The sequence below is a fragment of the Macrobrachium nipponense genome, chromosome 33 (genome assembly GCF_015104395.2).
Source record: "Macrobrachium nipponense isolate FS-2020 chromosome 33, ASM1510439v2, whole genome shotgun sequence".
Classification (NCBI taxonomy): Eukaryota; Metazoa; Arthropoda; class Malacostraca; order Decapoda; family Palaemonidae; genus Macrobrachium; species Macrobrachium nipponense.
Window position 1 is genome coordinate 28,204,758 of NC_087219.1, and position 24,464 is coordinate 28,229,221.

Sequence of the window (24,464 nt, forward strand, 5' to 3'; positions counted from 1 at the left end):
CTTCCAGTACGTTTATATGGAACTGACGGAACTGAGGTGACCAAGTTCCCTGAACTCTTTTGAACTGGGAATATCCTCCCCAACCGCTTAATGAAGCGTCTGTGTGGATGGTAATCCCCGGAGGAGGAAACTGAAGGGGCACTGATATCGATAAGTTCTTGACTTTTGCCCACGGCCGAAGTCGATTCCGTAGAATCTGAGGGACTGAGGATAATTTGTCCCTGGACCTGACATTTGCTCGTGAGCGCCATATTCTGGTTAGGTCTTTCAGTTTGGCTTTCATCAAGATGTTTGTCACTGATGCAAACTGGAGTGAACCCAGAATCCTTTCCTGAGTTCTTCTCGACGCCAGTTTGTGACTCAGAAATTGCTTGACTGACTTCGCTATTTCTTTCCTCTTGGTTGATGGAATCGACAGAGTATGGGAGGATAGATTCCATTGAATGCCCAGCCACTGAAAGTTTGACTCTGGAGTGAGTCTTGACTTGGTCCTGTTTATCTTGAAACCTAGATATTCCAGGAACTGAATCACTTTCAGTGTTGCTTTGTGGCATTCCTCGACTGTTGGAGCCCAGATTAACCAATCGTCGAGATACGCTACTACCATAACCCCTTGCGACCTTAGTTGTTGAACCACCACTTCCGCCAGCTTCGTGAACACCCTGGGTGCTACGTTGAGCCCGAAAGGAACTACCTTGAAGGAGAATGTCTGGTCTCCTATTTTGAAGCCCAGATACGGACGGAAGTGTCTTGCAATAGGGATATGATAGTAAGCGTCTGTAAGATCGATAGAGGTGGTGACGGCCCCACGGGGAAGTAAGGTCCGTACCTGCGAGATCGTGAGCATCTTGAACTTGTCGCAGCGAATGCTAAGTTTTAAGCGGGACAAGTCTAAGATTACCCTTCTTTTTTGTGAGCCTTTCTTTGCACGCTGAATAAGCGTCCTTGAAATTTTAACCTGTTGACTCTCGCTATAGCTCCTTTCTGAAGGAGGTCCTCCGCATACTCCGTCAATTCTTTGGATGGAAGTTGGCGGAAAGGTCTGGATGGGGGCGGGTCCGCTATCCAGCTCCAACCCAGGCCTTTTGACACAATGCTCTGCGCCCAATTGCTGAAGTTCCACCGGTGGCGGAAGTGAAACAGTCTCCCTCCTACCTGAAAATCCTCATTGGTTTTGGTAGCCTCCTCGGCCTCCCCTGAAATGCTTTCCTCTATTGAAGGGCCCTCCCGATCCTCTCCCACGAAAGGATCGCTTACCTCTGCCTCCCTTCCCCGAGCGGTCATACTTTTGGGAAGCCTGACCCTCGAAGACTTGATTGTAGGCTGGAGAGAGAGCGTAAGAGGTGGAGGGTTGAGGCTGGGGGGAAATAACATAGATCGGCTGCGACTGAGCCTTGGAGGTAGAAGGTTGGGCTGCTTGCACCAACGGGACAGCTGGAACCTGCTGAGTAAAGCGTGGCTGTTTCTTCTGGTAGGGCTGGAAACGTCTGGGTTTCCTTTGAGCCTTACCTTTGGCCACTTGATCTTGGCGTCTCTTGGCCGTAAGACCCCAACGATCTTTAAGGCTTTGGTTTAATCTCGTAGCCTCTGCCTGGACCTCCTTCACCATCGCCTCTGGGAAGAGGTCTGCTCCCCAGATGCTCGATGTAAGCAACTTATTCGGCTCATGCCGAATTGTTGCTTCTTGGAGGACATGTTTCCTACAATTCGTCCTAGCCGTGGCGAACTCAAACATATCAGACTGCACCGTTTGAGTCAGAGACTTGGTGAGAAGCTTAAAGAGTGGCTCAGAACCATAGGAAATGGTAGCCACCTCGGTCATGGCCATGGTATTAATAGACCTGGCTAACCTGGATTTCGCATCAAATTCCGCCTGAATAAGGCTATCCGGAAGCCTAGGTAGCTTCTCACCAAACTGCTCCATAGCACAGTCTGGTTTGAGTTTGCCCGCTGAAAAGGTGTTGGGTAAATATTCCCACAACTCACCGGCTGAGGGAAGCAAAGGAGACGTAGGATCTGCTTCTTTCAGCTGAGGCATCGAATCCCCCTTCTGGGCTGCTGGAATGGTGGTTGTAGCGATCTTTGTCAAGAAAGGGAGCGGGGTACTCTCTTCCATTGTAAAGATCGTAAAAGGACTCTTAAATGGTTGAATCTTTGTATTGGAACAATCCATGTCCTCTAGACACCTGAGCCATTCTCTCTGAGCCTGGTCTCTTGAATAGAGGACTGTCTCTTTCGGCACCTTATCGTCCCGAGTCATGGCCGAGGCGGTGAGCCTGGCGTAGCCGATGAACGGAGGCTGAAGGTCTTCCGGGTAAAACTCGAAGTCTTCAATCCTCCGAGTTCCACATTCCGGGATAGAGATAAGCCCGTCTTGGAAGGGGGCGTATGACGCTACTCTCCAAGGATTGTTCATTGAGAACGGAGGTAGAGAGTCATACGGGGGTAACTGGGCTCCCCCCGTGCTGAACGGTGGGGGAGAAGCTAGTGGAGCTTGGCTCAGTCCGGCTATAATATTGTCCTGAGAGTTGATCCTATCGGACAACCGGGAGAACATTTGTTCCATACTGGTTTTCAGAGAACCAACCAGATCGCCCACTTGTTGCAACAGACCCGCGTTGAAATCCAAAGCCGGAGCTGCTGCGGAGGTGGAAGGGTGGCTCTGAACCGGAACCAAGGGTAGTGGAACTGTCGACTCTGCCGGAGTGCGTGATCTCTCCCTGGAGGATCTACTCCTAGAGGATTTAGAGCCGGACCCAGAAGCTTTAGACTTCTCTGCTCCGGGATTTCTAGCCGGAGACTTACGAGAGGAAGATGACGCCGACGCCGTCTTCTTAGACGACGACGACGTCTTAGTCAAGGTTTTTACAGCTTGACCTTTGACCTTGGGTCTAACGGAAGCGTCAGGAGAAGTATATAATTCTGCACCTGTAAAGCCTTGGAAGGATGGAGAGGTTGCAGGGGTAGAAGATCCAGTAGCACCCAAGGGCATCCCTTGGGCGTCCAACGTACCTACCTCGACCAACAGGTCGTCTACACCTACCATAGGTTCAATATTAATGTCCAATGTCGCGACTTCCGAGGAGATGTCCTGGCCTTGATCCGTCAATGAGGCAGCAAGCTGTTGCTGAATGAAAGCTATAGTCGGGGCCGCCTCTGCTGGGTCGACGTAGCCTGTAGACTTGCCTCCGGGGAAGATCAGTACCGCCAACTTCTTTTCAAGAATGTAGGGCATACCCTTGGCGGCGTTCTTCCCAAAACCGCCGACCCAGGCCCGCAGGGTTGCCAGTGCGGTATCCCTCACAGCCGGGGCCTGGAAGAGAGGGTATTGATTAGATTTTAAGATTAAACTTAAAACTAAAACTAAATTAAAAGCTTAACTTAAAATTATAGGGGCTGCAAAACCCCATGAATTTTTATCTTAAGTTTGAAAGATGAATTTAGAAAACTTAAGAATTATAACAAAATGGGGACTGGCTAACGGAGTTGGAATACTTACCCCGTCTAAAAGCTGGCTCACCAGATCATAACAGATGGTACACGTCTCGTGATACCAGACCTGGATGTCCCCGTGCGGAGTCGCGCATGGAGCATGGGACCGGCAAACTTCATGTCCACATGGGTCTTGAAGTGTGGCGGCGCATCCCGGATGCTCACAGTTGGTGGTCTGTAAGTGAAAAGACACATGAGTATCTTAAAGGCTATCACTTACAGGCTAAAGGACAGAAGAACTCCGTTGCATGCCGGAGCTCGGAAAAATTTTGGGCATAACCCCTCCCTTAACGCCTGAATAGGCTATAACCCCGGAGAGATCCGGTGAGACAGGTAAGGGAGGGGGGATGGTTTAAGGTAGCTTAAGATAAACTTACTAGTTTACCATAACAGAACTTAAACCTATAAAATACGAACGTACCGGACTAAGTCCAGTGCGTGGCGGAGTGTCGTGACTCAGCGAAACGGAGTGGTTAGTAGGGACCAACTGTATATCCCGGTCCACCCTTCTGGGTGGACTAGCACCTTTCCGCTGGATGCCGGGGCTCCGGTGGCAAAGGAGCCCCAGTAAGGTGGGAAAGGGCGAGAGGACAAACAGACACGGGCTAGCAACGGAGCGACGGAGTAGCAACGGAGGGGGGGGAAAGGCCAGTCCCCCCCCACCTTTACCATCCGGCCGGACCGAGAAGCTGGAGAGGTCGAGTCCAGTCTGGGTCTGTCCCGTCCCTCTACTCCCTCCGCCTGGGGGGAGAGGGAGGCAGGCTCGGGTATGCGGAGCGAGCATGGGTAGACCAACCCACCCACCCCCCGCTCTATGGAAGAGCGGGAGGGGGGAGGATGACTGGACAGGCGTCTGGCTGCTCCGTGATCACGTAGTGACCACGGGGCGATAACAACAAAACAATGGAACACAAAGGGCCTAGAAGACACAACCGGCTGATCAGAGAGATGCTATCGGGAAGCAACCGAACTGAGGAGCGGTAGCATATGGGCCCTATGGGCCCTAACCTAGGCTAAATGAGCCAGACGCCTACACTAACCTAACAAAATATAATATAATATAAAATAAATATGAAAGGAGGAAAACAAATAGTAGGAGAAAAAATCCAGGAGTGTACGACTAACCCGAAGGAAAGTCTGCCACTCAAAGCTAGCTGGGGCCGATACTAAGAGCCGAGGCTAGGGTCTGGATAGAAGGAGCCTACATAAGGTAAAAGACATGCATGCATGACAAAAACCGTGTAGACAGTACCCTAAACAAAACGGATGCTTAAAATAGAGCGTACTAAAGTAAGGGAATGTTCTGGGTATGGGAGACCAAGAACGAACCCGCCACGAGGCAGACCATGCTGCCATGCTTCCGACCTAGAGTTCGTATTTATACCTAAAAAACGGCAAATACGGGCCCAGGACCGGAAAAAACCAATTAGCAATAAACACTGAGTACTTAACTTAGCTGCTGCGATGGCTACACGCTCCATGATAAATAAATCCAAAGAAAAGGGCACAAATAACACAGAGTAAAAAAGGGCACGTGGATACCGTGTGCGCTAACTGAAAAGGATGGCCACCAGAGGCGCAGCAGTCGGCAGCATGGGATGGAGTAGTAGTAGTTGCTGCCCACTCTGTGGGTCGGCTCTCCTCTTGTGGGGATTTTGTAGTGGGAGATTTCTATTGGCATTCGGCTCGTGGTAGTGGTCTCACTCGCCATAGTGTTCATACCGACACCCTCTTGGAGGGTGAGCGAGTCAGTTGTACTGACCTTTTTCTTTATTTATTTATTCTCTGGTATGTGTTAGTACATTTACCCTAGAAATAATAGATTAAAGGATATTTCGCGCAGCGACACGAGCTGAGCCCAGAAAATATATTTGTTTTAATTATTGATTAAAAAATTCTGCAAGTAACCAAATACAGAACCCATGAAATGTGAGTTAACTGTGATGTGTTTCCAACAAAGAACTAACCCATTGCATGATCCTTTGTTAGTCTCTAGAACTCCTGGGCTCTCAGATGAAGGCGCTCAGCCGTTTGGTAGCTCCAAGCCCCTGTGATTCAATGTTAGAATAGCAACAACTCTCCTTCCAATGAAACAGCTATTCAGTACAAAAATAAATATATTTTTCAAAGACAAATACCGTATATTTCCATGTATAAGACAACCTTTAGATATGAAGAAATTAAACCTTATGGGAAATTTTCACAAATTTATCTCATATCGGTAGTACAAGACGACTGCGAAATTACAAAAATCATTTGTTTATAAAGCTACCTTTTGGTTACCATATATACTTGTGTATTTTGTGACTTTTGAAGACCTGATTTTGAAGCTAGTTTTAAGGGGGTTGCATCATAACGAGACATAAAATTAGCATATGTAATATTTACGTATTAGTACCGTAATATAAAATATAAACATAACAAATATGCATTTTTTCCATGGATGCTGAAAATCTCAATTTTTGGTACTGAAATGCGCCAATTTCCAGTTATCGGCAGCAATAATAGAATACTGGCACCACCGATACATAACTGAGGCGCTATGAGGAGTTACGGGAGTTTCATTTGACAACGTCCTTGAGAGAGAGAGAGAGAGTGAGATAAAATTTTGTGGTTTGTATTGCTGTTGAGATTGTGTAATATGTATCTGTATTTTGGTTTTCCGTAAGAGAGAGAGAGAGAGAGAGAGAGAGAGAGAGAGAGAGAGAGAGAGAGAGAGAGAGAGAGAGAGCCTACCAATAAACATCTCTCAAAATTCAAAGTATGACAATTTGTCGAAAATTGCATTTTTCCTAACTATACAAACCTGAGGTCCTTTAACAATAGGAAGGTAACTAGCGGCAGCTGGGACGGTCGTAAGCTTCGAACAAGGGGAGAACGGTAGTTAACTGCTTGTCCGATCGTGCGCGCGCCCGCGCGCCCGAGAGGTGAAGAATCACTTTTGCTTTAGGCCCATGCAAAAAGTTGCAGAGTGAGGGGTGGCATGAGGTGGGACTATATGTAAAGGACCTCAGGTTTGTATAGTTAGGAAAAATGCAATTTTCGACAAATTGTCATTTGTTCCGATACGTAATACAAACCCTCGGTCCTTTAACAATAGGAAGACTCACTTCTTGGTGGGAGGAATCTGAGTCTTTTTGGTGAACAGACTGGTGTTCGTCCAACCCTGGAGTGCCTCCCTGGTCGTAAGAGCAAGGGAGGGATCCAAACCTCTGTCCGATTGATCGGGGTGTGCACCGCAGGATCAATGGTCAGACCTCTGGGCCAAGTACTAAGAGAGAGGCAAGCGTATCTCTTCGTACCAGCAAGCAAGAACTTGTTCCTGTTTGCAAGAGACAATCATAAAATGATGGGTTTGTCTCAATTTGGCATCCACTTCCTCCCCCCTTGTTGGAGGAAGTGGTGGATATTTACTCCTATCCCTACTGAAATGGATAGGATGGTGCTCTATTGAGTAGCTCACCTGCATCTCGTCCTTACCCAGCAGGGTGACGACCGTGTCCCTCTACCCAAAGGTAGAGGGAAGAAAAAGATGGGAAGAGGAGCCAGTCACACTCTCATTCCTCATCCATTCTTACGGTCACACCAGGACTCGATGCTGTTCAGCCTGCGAGGGTCTGGGTTAACTACACAACGTGTTGAGCAACCACCACGGTTCCCAAGGAAAAAGATCCAAGGAACTGTGGGCAATATCCTGAAGGTAGAAGGAGGTGCATGCGGTCCGGTTGGACCAGGCGCCTGCCTTCATTACCTGCGCCACGGAGAAGTTCTTGCGGAACGCGAGAGAATGATGAAGAGGCGTCCACACTCATCCTGGGTGTCGAGTTTCTTCAGACAGCTCCGTCGCACCTTCACAGGACAAAGCAGCATAGCCTTCGTATCGGAGGCGGTGAAGTCCATTAGGGAGGGTATTGTGAAGGACTCGAACCAATCGTCAGTTACCGAAGGGTTCTGAGTCTTCGCTACGAAGATCGGTACGAAATCGAGCGTCACAAATCCCCATCCCTTTGTGCTTGACTTCTCAAGAGAAGTCATGCAGTTACCTAAGACGAAAAGAAGGGAATAGTCGTATGACCTATCCCTCTTCTCGACTTTGGTTATGTACAGTACTCATACTGACAAGCTATTAAGACGAAGTAATGATTGCTCTGGAACAACCGAACTAAGTCCACAGCATAGTTCGTAACTGACTCGGGCGCTCTGACAGCTGCCGACTGACTGGTTCGGAATCAGTAGAGGCAAGTTGTCCAAGCATCCGGGTAAGTCACGTGACCTTCGCCCTTTAAAGAGTTATGCTGAGAGACCAAACAAATAAAATATTTGTTAGTCACCGATGCCGGACGGCGCGGCGATGATTCTCTTAATGCATAAGCTCAAAAGGCGAAAGTCAATTGCCTTCAAAAGACCGAGGTCCCTGATGGCAAGAAAATCTCATAGACGTTGAATCTCAGCTTAAGGAGAAACAACACTATGTGACGTTGAAGACGAAGGTAGGCAATGAATGCAACCTACGTCTTCCAGCTGAATCGAGAGAAGGAATCTCAAGATTCTAAACCTGTGCTTACAAATGACTGAAAACGCTAACCGCCATTTCATTGCTGTCCGTTGTGCAATGAAAGCGGGGCGTTCTTCAGTAATGAAACACAGGGGAGGGCCGCTTGAAGAACTGCTTCTCATGGGCTGAACGTTTGGAAGTAGAGCTGGCAGGTGTGGGAGTAGGCGATGTCTTTCAATACATCTGCTAATCCGGGGTGAACAATGAACAATTGTACACCTCCGAATACAAGATATTTTGAGGACAAACTCAGATTCCGCAAAAATCATTAGCATTATCGGGATACGATGCAGCAAGAGACTATTACAGAATTCTGTTACCGTGCGGTAAACAGAAAGATGAGAGTCGAATAGATATCTCTGTTTAAAATTCTCGCAATACCGAAGACGATGAATACTAGCGTTTCACAGCAGTAGATGGTCATTCATGTATGCGAGAATCCCCGTTAATCAGAGACTTAAGTCCGTGATTGTTGGGCAGAGATACGGTTGTTATTCAATCAAAGCAGGTGAGAAAGACATAAACAACCGTCTATCTCAAAGCGCCAGCTGATACTGAAATGCCTCGGGCAATTCAATACGCAGTAGCTGTCGCTGACTCGTCATCCTGAGTTGCCAAGTAATCCTTTCCACGAAGGAATGCGTTCGGCTAGAACCACCGAGCATAAAAAGATATGCTCGAGCAATTATATTTAAGCGAAACGAATTTCGGTAAATATAAAAGCTTAAATGGTGTTGTTGTGACAACACCATAAGTATATAAAATTGAAACTGGAAACTCCTGGGAGGTTGCAGGCAACCCGGGGTTGCAGTTCAATTAGAATACTTTTCGTCTAAGTCGCAATCCGTAGAATAACCAGGATATGCGCCTACCCCTCGGACCATTCAACTGCTTAGCAGAATCATGTCGCGAGGTTAATATACGTAGTATATTTGTAGGATTCTGAACAACGATCTCCATCCTAAATTCTTTCCTTCAAGAAAACAAAATAAGGATTGGAGATCGACCACCTTCGTTCTCTATTAAAGAGAGTGAAGGAGAAGTCTTCCTCGAAGGAAAGCTTCAATGGTGAACAGAATACTAAGACGATAGTTCCAGCCAAACTGGATATTCCCGTCCGTTCTTCTCTATTCCAGGTTGGTCGCCTACTGTGAGATAGTCTTCTTTCAGCAGCAGTCTTCTTCCTAATGCTAGAAATTACAGGAATTCGAGCATAAGCGAGGTTCCCGATTATCGTGTAACATATCGGGGATTCTCGTCTCGCTCACTTTGGACCGTGGTCTCCGCCTAAGTGTTTGGAGATCGTAGAAACTCTAACACTCTGAATGCGCTAGAAATTCCGTAGAATTCTAAGCAGTCTGCGAAACCCCATCCGAATTCGTCAAACGATATTGGCTGGTGGTCCTCTCGATTCCCGTAGAAATCGAGAATGGGGCAGGATCCCTCCTCAACGACCGGGGCTTACGTCAGGTAGGACCCGAAGGTCCCCCCTGGTAGCGCAGTCCCCAACGTGGGATCCTACAGAGAAATCTCTGTAGGATCCTTCCCCTTTCCCTCGTAGCCGTAAGGAGAGAGGGAATGGGGGAGGAATTGGATACTCGCTCGCCTTCCCAGTGGAACTAGCAGTTGGAGAAGAGTATGAGCAGCCATCGCCTTGCGGCGATGGCCTCTCAGAGTCTGGGAAAACGTATCGTCAGGAGAAAACGTTTTCCCCGAGGAGGGTTACGAACTCTCACTGTAGGTAAGGGTCTGCCGCCACTGTGAACGTCGTCTGGGTGGGGCTGATCGACACCTGACAGGAGAGAGCCGATACCGTCCTCCGACTCATTCCAGTCCTCGTCGAGGTCGAAACCTCTCAGGAGGACCGAAGGAGTATTTAAATACGGTGTCCGAAGACACGTAGAAACGCCGCTGTCGCAGTAGAGGAGGTGGAAGTAGCTTGATCGGACCGGCCAGAACTGAGAGAGCCTTCTTGTCCGGAGACGAGAGACTCTGGTTCAAGACAGAATCGGCAAGCTCCGATCGCGGCATACCCACCGTCGGTTTGGGTTCCCTCTCGGGCCCCAAAACGACTCGAGCAGAGACATGGGCTCTGCTGGTGGGAGCGGCGATCCTTCCCCCCGGTCGTTGTGCTGACGAATCAGTGCAATAACCTGGGTAAAGTTACTCTGAATCTCGGAAGTTACAGCGTCTTGAGGAGTAGGACCGTCCAGTCCCTCCTACAAGAGCAGCTCCCAGGACCCTCCTCCTTCAGAAGAAGGACCAGCAACAGATCCCTGACGGTTGCCTCCAATCACTTGCGCGTACGTCCTGGTTGGTCCTAAGACCAACCTGGCACGTGCGGCGTCGTGACGGGATCGTGAGCGGCGCATCTCTCACGATCACTCCTATATACCTCGCTCTTCCTGGCGTATGCCGAGGAAGTTGAAGGTATCGGAGAGACAGAACTGACGCTACCCCTCTCCCCCTGACGGTCGCCTCCAATCACTTGCGCGTACGTCCTGGTTGGTCCTAAGACCATACGTGGCACGTGCGGCGTCGTGACGGGATCGTGAGCGGCGCACCTCTCACGATCACTCCTAGCTACCTCGCTCTTCCCGGTGTAGCCCGAGGAAGTTGAAGGTAGTGGAGAGACCAGACCTTGACGCTCCCCGCCCCGCTCGCTGGCAGGACCAGCGTTACGTGGGGGGCTGCAGCCGATCACCAACCCGCGGTGGGGATCGATCTGCAGGCCTGGCCGTGCCGCTCACCTGTGGCGAGCGGCTCGACTGAGCACGTCGACCCCGGTCCCGTGCGTCAGACGAGCTGCTGCTGGTCACCGTATCCGCCCGGTCCCTGTGGGAGCGGCGGTCAGGTGACCTGCAGAGCTCGCTTTCGCCGTGAGACCGGTGAGCGTCCTCGCGGCACGTCAAACCGCTGGTACCAGCCGAGGCTGGTACCGTCGGTCGAGGGGACCTGGGGGACCTCTTCCCAGCCTCAATCCGTGGCCGGTCAGAGACCGTCACGTCCACCCGAGGTACCGGCTGGTCGCTGCGAGAGCGGCCGCTGGCCTGGCGAGAGTCACCTGAGCGGCTCTCGACAGTCTTCTGCTCCGTGCCTCGGTCATGACGCTGAGTGAACTCAGGCGTCTTAACTTTGGCTGCACGGTCACCCGAAGGAGATCGTACACTCGGAACTTCTCGCGGACGAGAAACCGAGCCAGTACCTGGCTTAGCAGCAGAGCTGCCAAGACCAGGCGAGGGTGTACCAGCGGTAGCCAGCACACCCTTGGTCCCCGTCTTCTTCTTCTTCTCAGAAGGGGAGACGGGCCCCGTTCCCGAAGGAAACAGGAGGACCAGCAGAAGAACCCCACCCCCGTCACACCGGAATGTGACGAGCCCTTCGAAGTTCCCGAAGGAGTCTTCTTAGGGGGAATAACAAAACCCGGTTACCAGCTGGTCGCTGCGAGAGCGGCCGCTGGCCTGGCGAGAGTCACCTGAGCGGTTCTCGCCAGCCTTCTGCTCCGTGCCGTGGTCTTGGCGCCGAGCGAACTCTGGCGCCGAAACTTTGGCTGCACGGTCTCCCGAGGGAGAGCGTACACTCGGGATCTCCCGCGAACGAGAGACCGAGCCGGAACCTGGCGTAGCGGCATCGCCGCTAGCACCAGGCGAGGAAGTACCAGAGCTAACCGATACTCCTCTGGTCCCCGTCTATCTCTTCCTTACGGAAGGGGAGACGGCCCCGCTCCCGAGGAAGGAGCAGGAGGACCAGCAGAAGGACCCCCCGTCCCACCGAGGTGGGACGGGCCCTTAGAAGTTCCCGAAGGAGACTTCTTAGGGGGGGGAGGCAGCCTTCTTCTTCTTCGGCTTATGGGCCTTAGAAGTCGAAGGGGAAGAGGCAGCAACAGACGAAGACGAAGATGACACCTTCCTCTTCTTCGTCAGCTCACGCAGGACAGTCGTCAGGTCCTCCATCCAGGCCGGAGTCGGGCCTATTGCCGAAGCAACACGGCCCGACTGCACCTGTCCGGAAGGACCTGGGACTGGGGAAGACACACCATGGGCAGGACCAGCATGGACAGGCGCAGGAACCAGGAGCGACAGGAACAGCAACCAGCTCAGGAGCGGCAGGAACAGCGGCAGCGGTAAACACAGAAGGGACAGCCAAGCCAGTAGCGGGAACCACATCAGCGACAGGTACGGCAGGGCCCAGCCATCGCCTCGTAGAATCATCGGCAGCCAGCGTGGTACTGGCGGCCGGTCCAGGGGCGAGCTGCTGGAACAGCGGAAGTCTGGGGCAGGCAACACGAAGAAAACACAGGCGGCGGCGGCATACCCCTCCTCGGTACGGCGGCGACCGGCCCTAGAAGCGGCAGACGGCGTCACCGACACAGCATGGGGAGTGTAGACCAGCGGGGGGGAAGCAGCATAAGCGGCCGTGAAGGTTGTAGTGGAGACCACTCCAAGGTCACCGCCCCAGACCTCGCTAGACTCTGCAGCAGATCGTGGATGCTAGGCACGCCCTGCAGCCGCAGTGGTCCATACCTGTCCAAGGTCGTCTCCCACGGCTGTAGCACCTGCGGTAGCACAGACAGATTAGTAAGAGGGGTTCCCTCACGCACGGGGGGGGAGACATGCCCCACCCCGAACGGAAGGAAGACCCCAAAAACAAAATACGAGGAAGCTGAGCGGGGGGGGGCAGGAAAGAAGACGAAGAATCGGATACCAAGGGAGTCGCGGGAGAGCTTTCCGACGACTTCCTGGCAGACCTTCGCTTCCCCTACCCCCGCACAGCAGTGAAAAGTAATATGAAAATGAAACAGAATACTGCACTTGCGATTCACTTCATAGAACTTAAAGAGGGAAAAATCAATTCCCGGTAAGAGCGGAAACTTGATCCATAATAATATGATGCTATCATAAATATATATGAAAATGAACAATACTGCACTTGCTATTTTCACTTTCACAGCAATAAATCGTAAGGATTAATTCCCGGGTAAGAGCGGAAATTGATCCAAAATTAAATTTGATGCAATTAATAAATGAAAATGAAAAGAAAACTGCATTGCGAATCCACTTTCATTGCATTCTATTCATACAAAATAAGAGGCTCTTGCCGAGCGCAATCAAGCTCTCGGCAACGAACGCACAGGGCAAAAATATAATGAAAAAGAGTACTTACATCTTTCAATTACACACTTTCGCCCAAAATACATGACTCGGCGCGAGTGCGCCCGCCCTCGGCACCGAGACATAATTCAAGGGTTCAATTCATGAAAAGTGCGGAAATCGCCGTCTCTACGGCGATAGCTCCATGTTGATTCATAATTAAGTAATGAAAATGAAAACAGTGTACTTACAGTTTCATTTTCAAGTCAAACCAAACCATTAGTAGAAAACACAATATAAACAAAGCATACGACGATGAAGCGGGCAGAGAGCGATGACGAACACGTCCTTCACACCCGCGGCCGAAAGCAAAAGTGATTCTTCACCTCTCGGGCGCGCGGGCGCGCGCACGATCGGACAAGCAGTTAACTACCGTTCTCCCCTTGTTCGAAGCTTACGACCGTCCCAGCTGCCGCTAGTTACCTTCCTATTGTTAAAGGACCGAGGGTTTGTATTACCTATCGGAACAATTGATATTTAGAGTGGTAATATAAAATGACCCCAATTATTAAGAGGGAAATTTCAAGATTTAAAGGTTATCTTATACATGGAAATATAGAGTTATTTCCCTTTTACTAAGTATTCAGTTTATAGACTGGTCGACACAACACTTGATATGACTATTTCTGCCCAATGAGGAGCGTCAGAGTTTGACGTAGAGAGAGTGAGCTAGACTCCTTATTTATTACGCTGTCTGGAAAGGGAGATGTTCCTGACATCTTCTAACATTGAAGAGTTGTCCAAAAAACACAATCATTGTTTTACACATGAAAATGTATTTTTCACTTACCGTAACCTTTTGTTTTCCTTGTAATTGAAGTTTTTCCATAACTATCTAACATGTATTGATGAAATGAATGTGGATCCTTTTTCTGAAAAAAAAGGGCTTTCATCAAACATCAGTAATGAGTTTCACCTAAATGACTTATTTCCCAATTCTTTAACCCGATTTATAGACAGTACAATCCTTATCTAATGGAGCTTCATTTACTAAAACAAAAAGGTTAAAAATATGACCAGAGGTGCCATAGTCATTTCGTACCTTCCTGCACTGAGCAACCTGATCATTTTAAATTCCCATTTAACCATCAGTGACTTCTCTCAAACACTGGCAGTGAGGAGATCTTGAATTACTGTTGTGAGAGACCTTTCATATGATACATTAAATGACTGTTCTTATCTATGCATTTTTCACCCTCATTGGATGGAGGAAAATTAAGTTTTTGATATCGTAGTCATTATATCTCGTCCTCAAGGAGTTACCCTTTCCATGGTCTAGCGAGAGCTCCATGGTGACCAACTAATATCAAAGAATTCTCTTTTTGCTGGTCTTGTGTTGAAATGATAAACACTATAACATGTGATGAAGTATAAATGGACTCAGGATAAGAGGGTACTTTCTCTTATCGTTAGCAAATGCTGATCCAGTTTTCCTACATCAAAAACCTGCTGTAATATTATTTACATACAAACAGAAATGAAAGAAGAGGCCATTACCCTTCTTGGTCATTAATGTATAGTGTTCTAAAACCAGTGCTCCGTAACTTCATTAGCAGGGATAATGGAAACCATCTAACATGAAAGCTTAGTGGAACAATTATTTAGTTGTGCGTGAAAAATCGTAAAGTGGCTTTTTCTTGAGCACACATCAGGGCTTCCTCATGTGTTATAATGTTTACCATTGCAACACAATACCTGTCTGGCTACAAGACCAGCTAAAAGAGAATTCTTTAATATTAGTCTGGTCACCATGGAAGGGTTACTCCTTGAGGACAAAACAAACGACTACAATATTAAAATGACACCATTTGTGAACAAAGCAATTGCGATTATTATGCTCCCCCCTCCCCCCACCAAAAAAACTGTGACCCTGAAATTATTTCAAAAATTTTGTTAGAAAACAGAAACTATTTCTGTTCACACAGCCTCAAGTATCAGTTACCTTAAGTCTTATGGCATCTTCAGGGTCTTCTGCTTCATGGTAATGGACTATGACAACCTACTAGAGCACAAATCTACAATTCACAAAAGTCTACTCCTCACCAGAGGGCTTTTCCTAGTCAGAAGTTGGTTCTATAGTGGAGTTGGTTATCCTCTCCCTTAGTACAATTACAAAAATACAGAGTATTCACTCATTTGATCTACAGGTTTCACTATCATCAGTTAATAATGTAATATACTACAGGGGTTCTCAAAATGCAGATGTCTACATTTACCCCTTCTCCATGATCATACCTTATTTTACTATTTTTATTTTTCTATTAATTTTATATCTATTTCCATTATATTTATTTTTTATCATTATTATTTTATTTTTCTTTACATTTTTAATTGTTTTTATTTTCATTTTATTAACCCTCTTACGCCGACTGAATGTATTTTACGTCGACATTTTTTGTCTCCCGTGTGACGACTGGACGTATTTTACGTCGACTTACAAAAGTTTTCGTTAAAATTCGCGGAAAAATACTCATAGGCCTACCAGCCTAAAACTTTTGAATCACGCGCCTTGGGGGATGCTGGGAGTTCACGGATCAAGGTGTTGTTTTGTTTACAATCGTTACGCAAGCGCGCAAGCGCGAATTTCTTTCTTGCCGCACTAAAAAGTATCTGTGACACATCTCGGAAATTATTTTGTCACTTTGACATAATTTTTGTACCATTGTAAATTAGCCGTTACATGAAGTATTATATATGAAAATGTGCGCATTTTTATGTAAAATACAACAATAAAATACTCATGATTGTAGCTTTTATTAGTTTTGAGATATTTTCATATAAATAACGATAATTGCCAAAATTTCAACCTTCGGTCAACTTTGACTCTACTGAAATGGTCGAAAAACGCAATTGTAAGCTAAAACTCTTATATTTTAGTAATATTCAATCATTTACCTTCATTTTGCAACTAATTGGAAGTCTCTAGCACAATATTTTGATTTATGGTGAATTTATGAAAAAACTTTTTCCTTACGTCCGCATGGTAACTCTTCCGAAAAAAATCATACATGCGATTGTGGTAATGTTTGCACCATTTTAAAACTAGCCGTTATATAGTTTTATATATGGAAATATGCGCAATTTCATGCACAATACAACTAAAAACAACCCATGGTTGTAGCTTTTATCAATTTTGAAATATTTTCATATAAATAACGATAATTGCCAAAATTTCAACCTTCGGTCAACTTTGACTCTACCGAAATGGTCGAAAAACACAATTGTAAGCTAAAACGTTATATTCTAGTAATATTCAAGCATTTACCTTCATTTTGCAACAAATTGGAAGTCTCTAGCACAATACTTCGATTTATGGTGAATTTAGGAAAAAAATAACATTTTCTTTACGTCCGAGCGGTAACTCTTCCGAAAAAATCCTACGTGCGATTGTGGTAATGTTTGCACCATTTTAAATTAGCCGTTACATAAAGTTTCATATATGAAAATGTGTGCAATTTCATGTAGAATACAACAAAAAATAATTGAAGGTTGTAGCTTTTCTCATTTTTGAAATATTTGCATATAAATCACGATAAATAGAAAAAAAAACATGTTCGGTCAACTTTGACTCTACCGAAATGGTCGAAAAATGCAATTGTAAGCGAAAACTCTTACAGTCTATTAATATTCAGTCATTTATCTTCATCTTGAAACAAATTTCAAGTCTCTAGCAAAATATTTAGATTTATGGTGAATTTTAAAAAAAATCTTTCCTTCCCTCGGATTCTCCGCCACAAATCTCCGAAATGCGTACGTACCATTCTCGGAATATTTGCTCCGTTTCATATTAGGCATTTCATAGAGTTTTATATATGAAAATGTGCGCAATTTCATGTAGAATAAAACGAAAAATATTTGAAGGTTGTAGCTTTTCTTATTTCCGAAATAATTGCATATAAAAAATATATAAAAAAATTCGACATTCGGTCAACTTTAACTCGTCAGATATGGTCGAAAACTGCAATTGTAAGCTAATACTCTTACATTATAGTAATATTCAATCATTTGTCTTCATTTGGAAGAAATTAGAAGCCTCTAGGACAATATTTAGATTTATGGTGAATTTTTGAAAAAAATATTTGTTTACGTCCGCACGTTACGAATTCATGCATTATTTTGTGATAATATTTTCTCTGTGTTGCTTTTATCGTTTTACAATGTGTTATATACCAAAATGATTGCAATTTAGTGTACATTACAACGAAAAAAAAGTAACTTGTTACCTTTAACCGTTTTGCGCACAGCGCGATTTAAATACAATTATATATGAAATTTTGTTTTTGCGCTATCATATATCGCATTATCTATATATCATAATGATAATATTTTTCATTTCTGATGGTTGCATACTAAACTTCAGCCAATGACAAAAAAAGGAGCCAAAAATGAACTCTTAATCTTGAAAACTAAGCTCGCTGTGATTTTTTGAAAAAAATATTTTTTTGCTTCCGCGCTCACTCTGAAACACCTCCGGCACACGGGAAACAATTTTTTTTTTACCGCTTCGGCGTAAGAGGGTTAATTGGCTTGTGCAAATTACTGTCAAAGTTGGAAGCCAAAAGTGTTCAGTGAGAGTGAAAAGTTTAACAACAAAACTCACAACGTCTGTGAGAGAGAGAGAGAGAGAGAGAGAGAGAGAGAGAGAGAGAGAGAGAGAGAGAGAGATCAGAGTTGTGTGTTTTTGGTTAGTTTTCAGTCACTCTTTGGTGAGAACTGTGATAATAAGTAGTGTTGACAGCAGTCTGTGGAACGATTGGAAGTCAGTTAAGTTTTGTGTGTTATTGATTTGTTATTTGGTTGTTGTTAGGTTATGTTGTTTGCTTAGAGTTGTTGTGCCTGTGCTGTTGTGATTTTTTTGTGTTGTTTGTGCAGTGGTCTTTAGTTGTGTTATTGAGTTTCTGTTGTTATGTGTGAGGTTGTGGTTGTGTTCCTTGGTTGCTTGCTGTGTTGTTAGGTTGTGGTTGTGTTTCTTGGTTGTTTGCTGTGTTGTTGAGTTGAGGTTGTGTTCCTTGGTTGTTGTTGTGGTCCTTGGTTGTTGTGTTGTTGTTGGGTTGTAGTCCTTGGGTGTTATTTTGTTGTTGGGTTGTGGTTGATATCTCTGTGACCTCTACCAGCAGACAGCACAGGATAGCCCAGAGCATCTGGAGTGGTTGGTAAGTACATGTGTTTTATGTTTTTTTTTTTTTTTTGTAGGTATAGGTCAATTGTCCTGCGTGTATGCTGTAGTGTAAAGAGGAAAGTGTGACTGGGGTGAGTTGGGCAGCTGGAGTGATTAGGTTTATGTGTGGGGGGAGGCGATTTGCCACTTATTTTTTTAGCTTGTGATCCTGCCACACCTCTGTTAGGTATGTATCGGTATCAGCGCCAAAAATCACCAATTTTCAATGCCAAACAAGCCCCATAAAACTGGATCACTGATAACCGAGGCAGCTGATGACCAGGGACTGTCTGTACATGAACCCCCGTATTCGCGTCCTTAACACTTGCGGATTTCTCTGTGAACCATAGCTACCCATTATTAGTGGGAAATTTTTGTATTTGTGGTATTTTTCTACAAGAAATATCCCCAAATTACTGAATTTTCATATCAATTTCATGATTAAATGTACTTTTTGTGATAAAGCTAGTAAAAAAATCAGTTATTTACATTTTTAGTGAGTTTCCCTTGCGTTTGAACTAACAAAACAGGAAGTTCTTAGTGTTTTTACAGGGGTTCTAAGTATTCGCAGATTTCAGCTGTTCGCAGGGGTCTGGAACGTATTCCCTGCAAACAATGGGAGTTCCACTGTATATTTGGAAAAAAATATTACTATTAATCACAAGGCTGTTTGGTTTATTACTTACCATAATCAAGGTGTCTTTCAAGTAATGATACTTAATGATGGGTGCCTTGTATCCCACTCGTGAACGGAGCACTGGTACCAGTTCTTTTTCAGATACCACAATGTCGACCTTCGACAGATCCGCCTCAGACAAAATTTCTCCATCGCCAGCACATATAATTCTGCAGATTAAAATAAAAAAATGTTATGAGCAATTTATATTTTTTCTAACTATACAAACCTGAGGTAATTTACATTACTTACAGCAGAGCTGGAAGTGGCCATTGAACTTTCAAACAAGATGGTTAAGTAGTTAACTTCTGTCTGGGAGGCAAGAAACCCACCTCTCTGGATATGAACATTCCAATTTGCCTTTCGGCCTTGGTGTCAGATTGAGGTGTGGTGAGAGGCAGGCATAGAATGTAATGTAAAAGACCTCAGGTTTGTATAGTTAAGAAAAATACAATTTACTTTAAAAAAACTGTAATTTGTTCCTACACAATATGCAAACCATCGGTCCTTTACATTAGAAAGACTCACTGGTTGGAGGAATGTTGAGCAGCCTCCTTGGACTGAATGGCGTTTGCAATACCTGGGATTCTCTCCCTGGTTGGTAGAGCAAGGAGGAGAACCCTACATCTGACAAATTGACTGGGATGTAGTAAATACATGATCAATTCTCAGACTTCCGGGCCTTCTCAATTGAGTGAGGAAAACATTTAGAAAAAAGATTAGGATGAACCTTAAGAGTTGGAGACAGTAAGGCAAATATCAAATTTTTTAAAAGTAAATTGTATTTTTCTACCAGCATCTTTCATTTTAGATCCAGGTACTGGGCTGAGGTCCAAAGATGTCAAATATGTCAAGTAATGTGATAGGAGGGGGAGCAAGTTGCCATGTTGCCGACTAACATTCAAGTAATCTCTCTCTCTCTCTTTTACTCAGATGAGAGAAATTTTATGGTACAAGTATGTATAATGTTTGTTAACCCTCTTACGCCGAAGCGGTAAAAAAAAATTGTCTCCCGTGTGCCGGAGGTGTTTCAGAGTGAGCGCGGAAGCGGAAAAGATATTTTTTTCAAAAAATCACAGCGCGCTTAGTTTTGAAGATTAAGAGTTCATTTTAAGCTCCTTTTTTGGTCATTGGCTGAAGTTTAGTATGCAACCATCAGAAATGAAAAAAATTATCATTATCATAATAAATAAGAATGCAAATATGATAGCGCCAAAAACGAAAATTATAAATTTAAATAATTGGTATTCAAATCTCACTGTGCGCAAAACGGTGTTAAAGGTAACAAGTTACTTTTTTTTTGTTGTAATGTACACTAAATTGCGATCATTTTGGTATATAACACATTGTAAAACGATAAAAGCAACACAGAGAAAATATTATCACAAAATAATGCATGAATTCGTAACGCGTCGACGAAAACAAATATTTTTTTCAAAAATTCACCATAAATCTAAATATTGTCCTAGAGACTTCCAATTTCTTTCAAAATGAAGACAAATGATTGAATATTACTATAATGTAAGAGTATTAGCTTACAATTGCAGTTTTTGACCATATCTGACGAGTTAAAGTTGACCAAATGTCGAATTTTTTTATGTATATATATATTTTTTATATGCAATTATTTTGGAAATAAGAAAAGCTACAACCTTCAAATATTTTTCGTTTTATTCTACATGAAATTGCGCACATTTTCATATATAAAACTCTATGAAATGCCTAATATGAAACGGAGCAAATATTCCGAGAATGGTACGTACGCATTTCGGAGATTTGTGGCGGAGAATCCGAGCGCAGAGGGAAGGAAAGATTTTTTTTTAATTCACCATAAATCTAAATATTGTGCTAGAGACTTCAAATTTGTTTCAAGATGAAGATAAATGACTGAATATTACTAGACTGTAAGAGTTTTAGCTTACAATTGCGTTTTTTTTTTTTTTTTACCATTTCAGTAGAGTCAAAGTTGACCGAACGTGGTTTTTTTTTTTTTTTTCTATTATCGTGATTTATATGCAAATATTTCAAAAATGAGAAAAGCTACAACCTTCAATTATTTTTTGTTGTATTCTACATGAAATTGCGCACATTTTCATATATAAAACTTTATGTAACGGCTAATATAAAATGGTGCAAACATTACCACAATCGCACGTAGGATTTTTTCGGAAGAGTTACCGCGCGCACGTAAAGAAAATGTTATTTTTTTCATAAATTCACCATAAATCGAAATATCGTGCTAGAGACTTCGAATTTGTTGCAAAATGAAGGTAAATGCTTGAATATTACTAGAATATAAGCGTTTTAGCTTACAATTGCGTTTTTCGACCATTTGGGTATAGTCAAAGTTGACCGAAGGTTGAAATTTTGGCAATTATCGTTATTTATATGAAAATATCTCAAAACTGATAAAAGCTACAACCATGGGTTGTTTTTAGATGTATTGTGCATGAAATTGCACACATTTCCATATATAAAACTTTATATAACGGCTAATTTTAAAATGGTGCAAACATTACCACAATCACATGTATGATTTTTTTCGGAAGAGTTACCGCACGGACGTAAGGAAAAAGTTTTTTCATAAATTCACCATAAATAGAAATATTGTGCTAGAGACTTCCAATTAGTTGCAAAATTAAGGTAAATGATTGAATATTACTAAAATATAAGAGTTTTAGCTTACAATTGCGTTTTTCGACCATTTCGGTAGAGTCAAAGTTGACCGGTTGAAATTTTGGCAATTATCGTTATTTATATGAAAATATCTCAAAACTGATAAAAGCTACAAACCTGGGTATTTTATTGTTGTATTCTACATAAAAATGCGCACATTTTCATATATAATACTTTATGTAATGGCTAATTTACAACGGTACAAAAATTATGTCAAAGTGACAAAATAATTTCCGAGATGTGTCACAGATACTTTTAGTGCGGGCAAGAAAAGAAATTCAAGCGTTGCGCGCGATGCGTAACGATTGTAAACAAAACAACACCTGATCCGTGAACTCCCAGCATCCCCCAAGGCGCGTGATTCAAAAGTTTTAGGGTGGTAGGCCTATAAGTATTTTTTCCCCCCTGCGAATTTTTTTAAAAAAAACTTTTGTAAGTCGATGTAAAATACGTCCAGTCGGCACACGGGAGACAAAAAATGTCTACGTAAAATACGTCCAGTCGGCGTAAGAGGGTTAATATTTTCAAATAATAATACCCACCGTATTCGCGTTCTACGGATTCGCGGACTCACACATTCGCGGATTTCTCTTGGGAACGTTTCCCCGCATTATTTGCGGAAAATTCGCGCATTCGCGGTATTTTTCTATGAGAAATATCCACAAATTCCTGGTTTTTGTCATCAATTTCATCAAAAATGCACTTTTTTTGTGATAAAAAACTATTAAAAAAAACCAAGTGTGAAAATTTTTAGTGGTTCTTAAGTTTTAACTAACAAAATAGGCTGTTTTTAGCGCTTTTATAGGGGTTCCAAACATTCGCGGATTCTAACTATTCACGGGGGAGTCTGGTACGCATCCCCCGCGAATACAGGGGGAACACTGTACAGTAGTACCTCGAGATACGAAAGGCTCAACTTACGAAAAATCCAAGTTACGAAAGCAAAGACGAAAAATTTTACTGCTCTACATACGAAAAGTTTTCAAGATACAAAAGGTTTCTGAAAGTCCGAAATGCGCCCCATAACAATTTTGAAACTCGCGCCACACGCCGCCATCTTAGTTATCGTAGACTCGCCACCATCCTCCTGCTCTCCCATTGGTTCCTGATGCTTAGCCCCCCCCAAAAGGGCCCCCCATGAAGATCCTTCTCTCTGATTGGACAGCATCCCTCCCATCATGCATCTTCTATACATACGTACTACGTGTTGGCGTGCTTTAGCTCTGCCACTACGCACCCGAAACTTTACCGTACACATTCGGCATTCGTTCGCTCCAACGATTTCGTTTAGTAACATAAATTCGTTAGTGATTTCGTTGCAGTACATATTATCGTATTGTGCGAAGACTGTATTATTACGTATTTGTGTAACTTTACGTAAATTAAAGTAGTCATGGGTCCCAAGAAAGTTGAAATTCACAGAAAGAAGCGCATGCTGTCTCTGGAGACAAAGATGGAGATCATAAAGAAGTACAAAGCTGGTATGCGATTGAGTGTGATTGCAAAAGAATACGGCCGTAATCCGTCGACAATAGGCACAATCCTTAAACAGAAGGATGCCATCAAAGCAACTAGACCATCGGAGGGCATCACTATTTTGTCCAGCAAGAGGAGTCATGTGCACGACGAGATGGAACGGCTGCTCCTCATCTGGATAAAAGACAAAGAAATTGCTGGCGATACAGTAACGGAGACGGCAATCGCTCACAAGGCCAGTGCTATTTTCGGCGATTTGATTGCGCAGGCGGAAGACGAGGGAGGGGAAGGGACTTCAACGCCAACCCCAGAGTTCAAGGCTTCACATGGCTGGTTCGAGAAATTCCGTAAACAGACTGGCATCCATTCGGTGGTGCGTCATGGGGAGGCTGCCAGCTCGGACACGAAAGCGGCCGAAGCATTTAAGAAGACTTTCGACGAGATAATGACCAAGGAAGGCTACAGTTCTCAGCAGGTTTTCAACTGTCGGACGTACATCACGGAGGAAGAGAAGAAGCTACCCGGGCATAAGCCTATGAAAGACAGGCTTACGCTCGCACTTTGTTCGAACGCCAGTGGGGATTGCAAGGTGAAGCCCCTACTGGTGTATCACTCCGAGACTCCTTGAGCCTTCAAGGCCCACAAAGTGTTGAAGGAGAAGCTTCCAGTGATGTGGAGGGCTAATGCAAAAGCCTGGGTAACGAGGCTTTTGTTCACCGAGTGGGTAAATCTCTGTTTCAGCCCGACTGTGAAGAGTTTTTTGCAAGAGAAGCGCCTCCCCCTGAAATGTCTGCTGGTGTTGGACAATGCCCCTCCCCACCCTCCTGGCCTCGAGGAAGATATCCTAGCGGAGTATTCCTTCGTTAAGATTCTTTTTCTTCTGCCCAACACCACCCCTCTCCTCCAGCCCATGGACCAGCAAGTGATAGCGAACTTTAAGAAGCTGTACACGAAACATCTTTTCAAGAGATGTTTCGACATCACCGATACCACAAACCTCACCTTGCGTCAATTTTGGAAGGAGCATTTTGACATCGTCATTTGCATCCGACTCATTGACCAAGCTTGGCAGGTTTTGAGGCGAACCTTGAATTCCTCGTGGAGGAAACTCTGGCCTGATGCCGTATCCGCCAGAGACTTCGAGGGATTAGACGTGGGCGAAGCTGGTGCTGCAGAGTCAGAAACAGTTGACGATCCCGAAACTGTTTTGGAACCAGATCTTGACAAGATCGTTGCACTCGGCAAGTCCATGGGGCTGGTCGTCGACGAGGACAACATCAA

General features: G+C 44.6%; 2 protein-coding genes across 6 annotated transcripts in view; both read right to left on the reverse strand.

Moving 5' to 3' along the window:
- LOC135203053 (two pore calcium channel protein 1-like) overlaps positions 1-24,464 on the reverse strand; it is a 734,396-nt gene that overhangs the window by 498,742 nt on the left and 211,190 nt on the right. The gene's annotated exons all lie outside the window — the stretch shown is intronic.
- LOC135203050 (uncharacterized) overlaps positions 1-24,464 on the reverse strand; it is a 153,838-nt gene that overhangs the window by 101,450 nt on the left and 27,924 nt on the right. Inside the window, exons 3-4 of the mRNA XM_064232636.1 lie at positions 19,042-19,201; positions 13,988-14,069 (exon numbers count right to left, since the gene is read on the reverse strand). Coding sequence (XP_064088706.1) covers positions 13,988-14,069; positions 19,042-19,201 — 242 coding nt within the window. The remainder of the gene's footprint in view (positions 1-13,987; positions 14,070-19,041; positions 19,202-24,464) is intronic.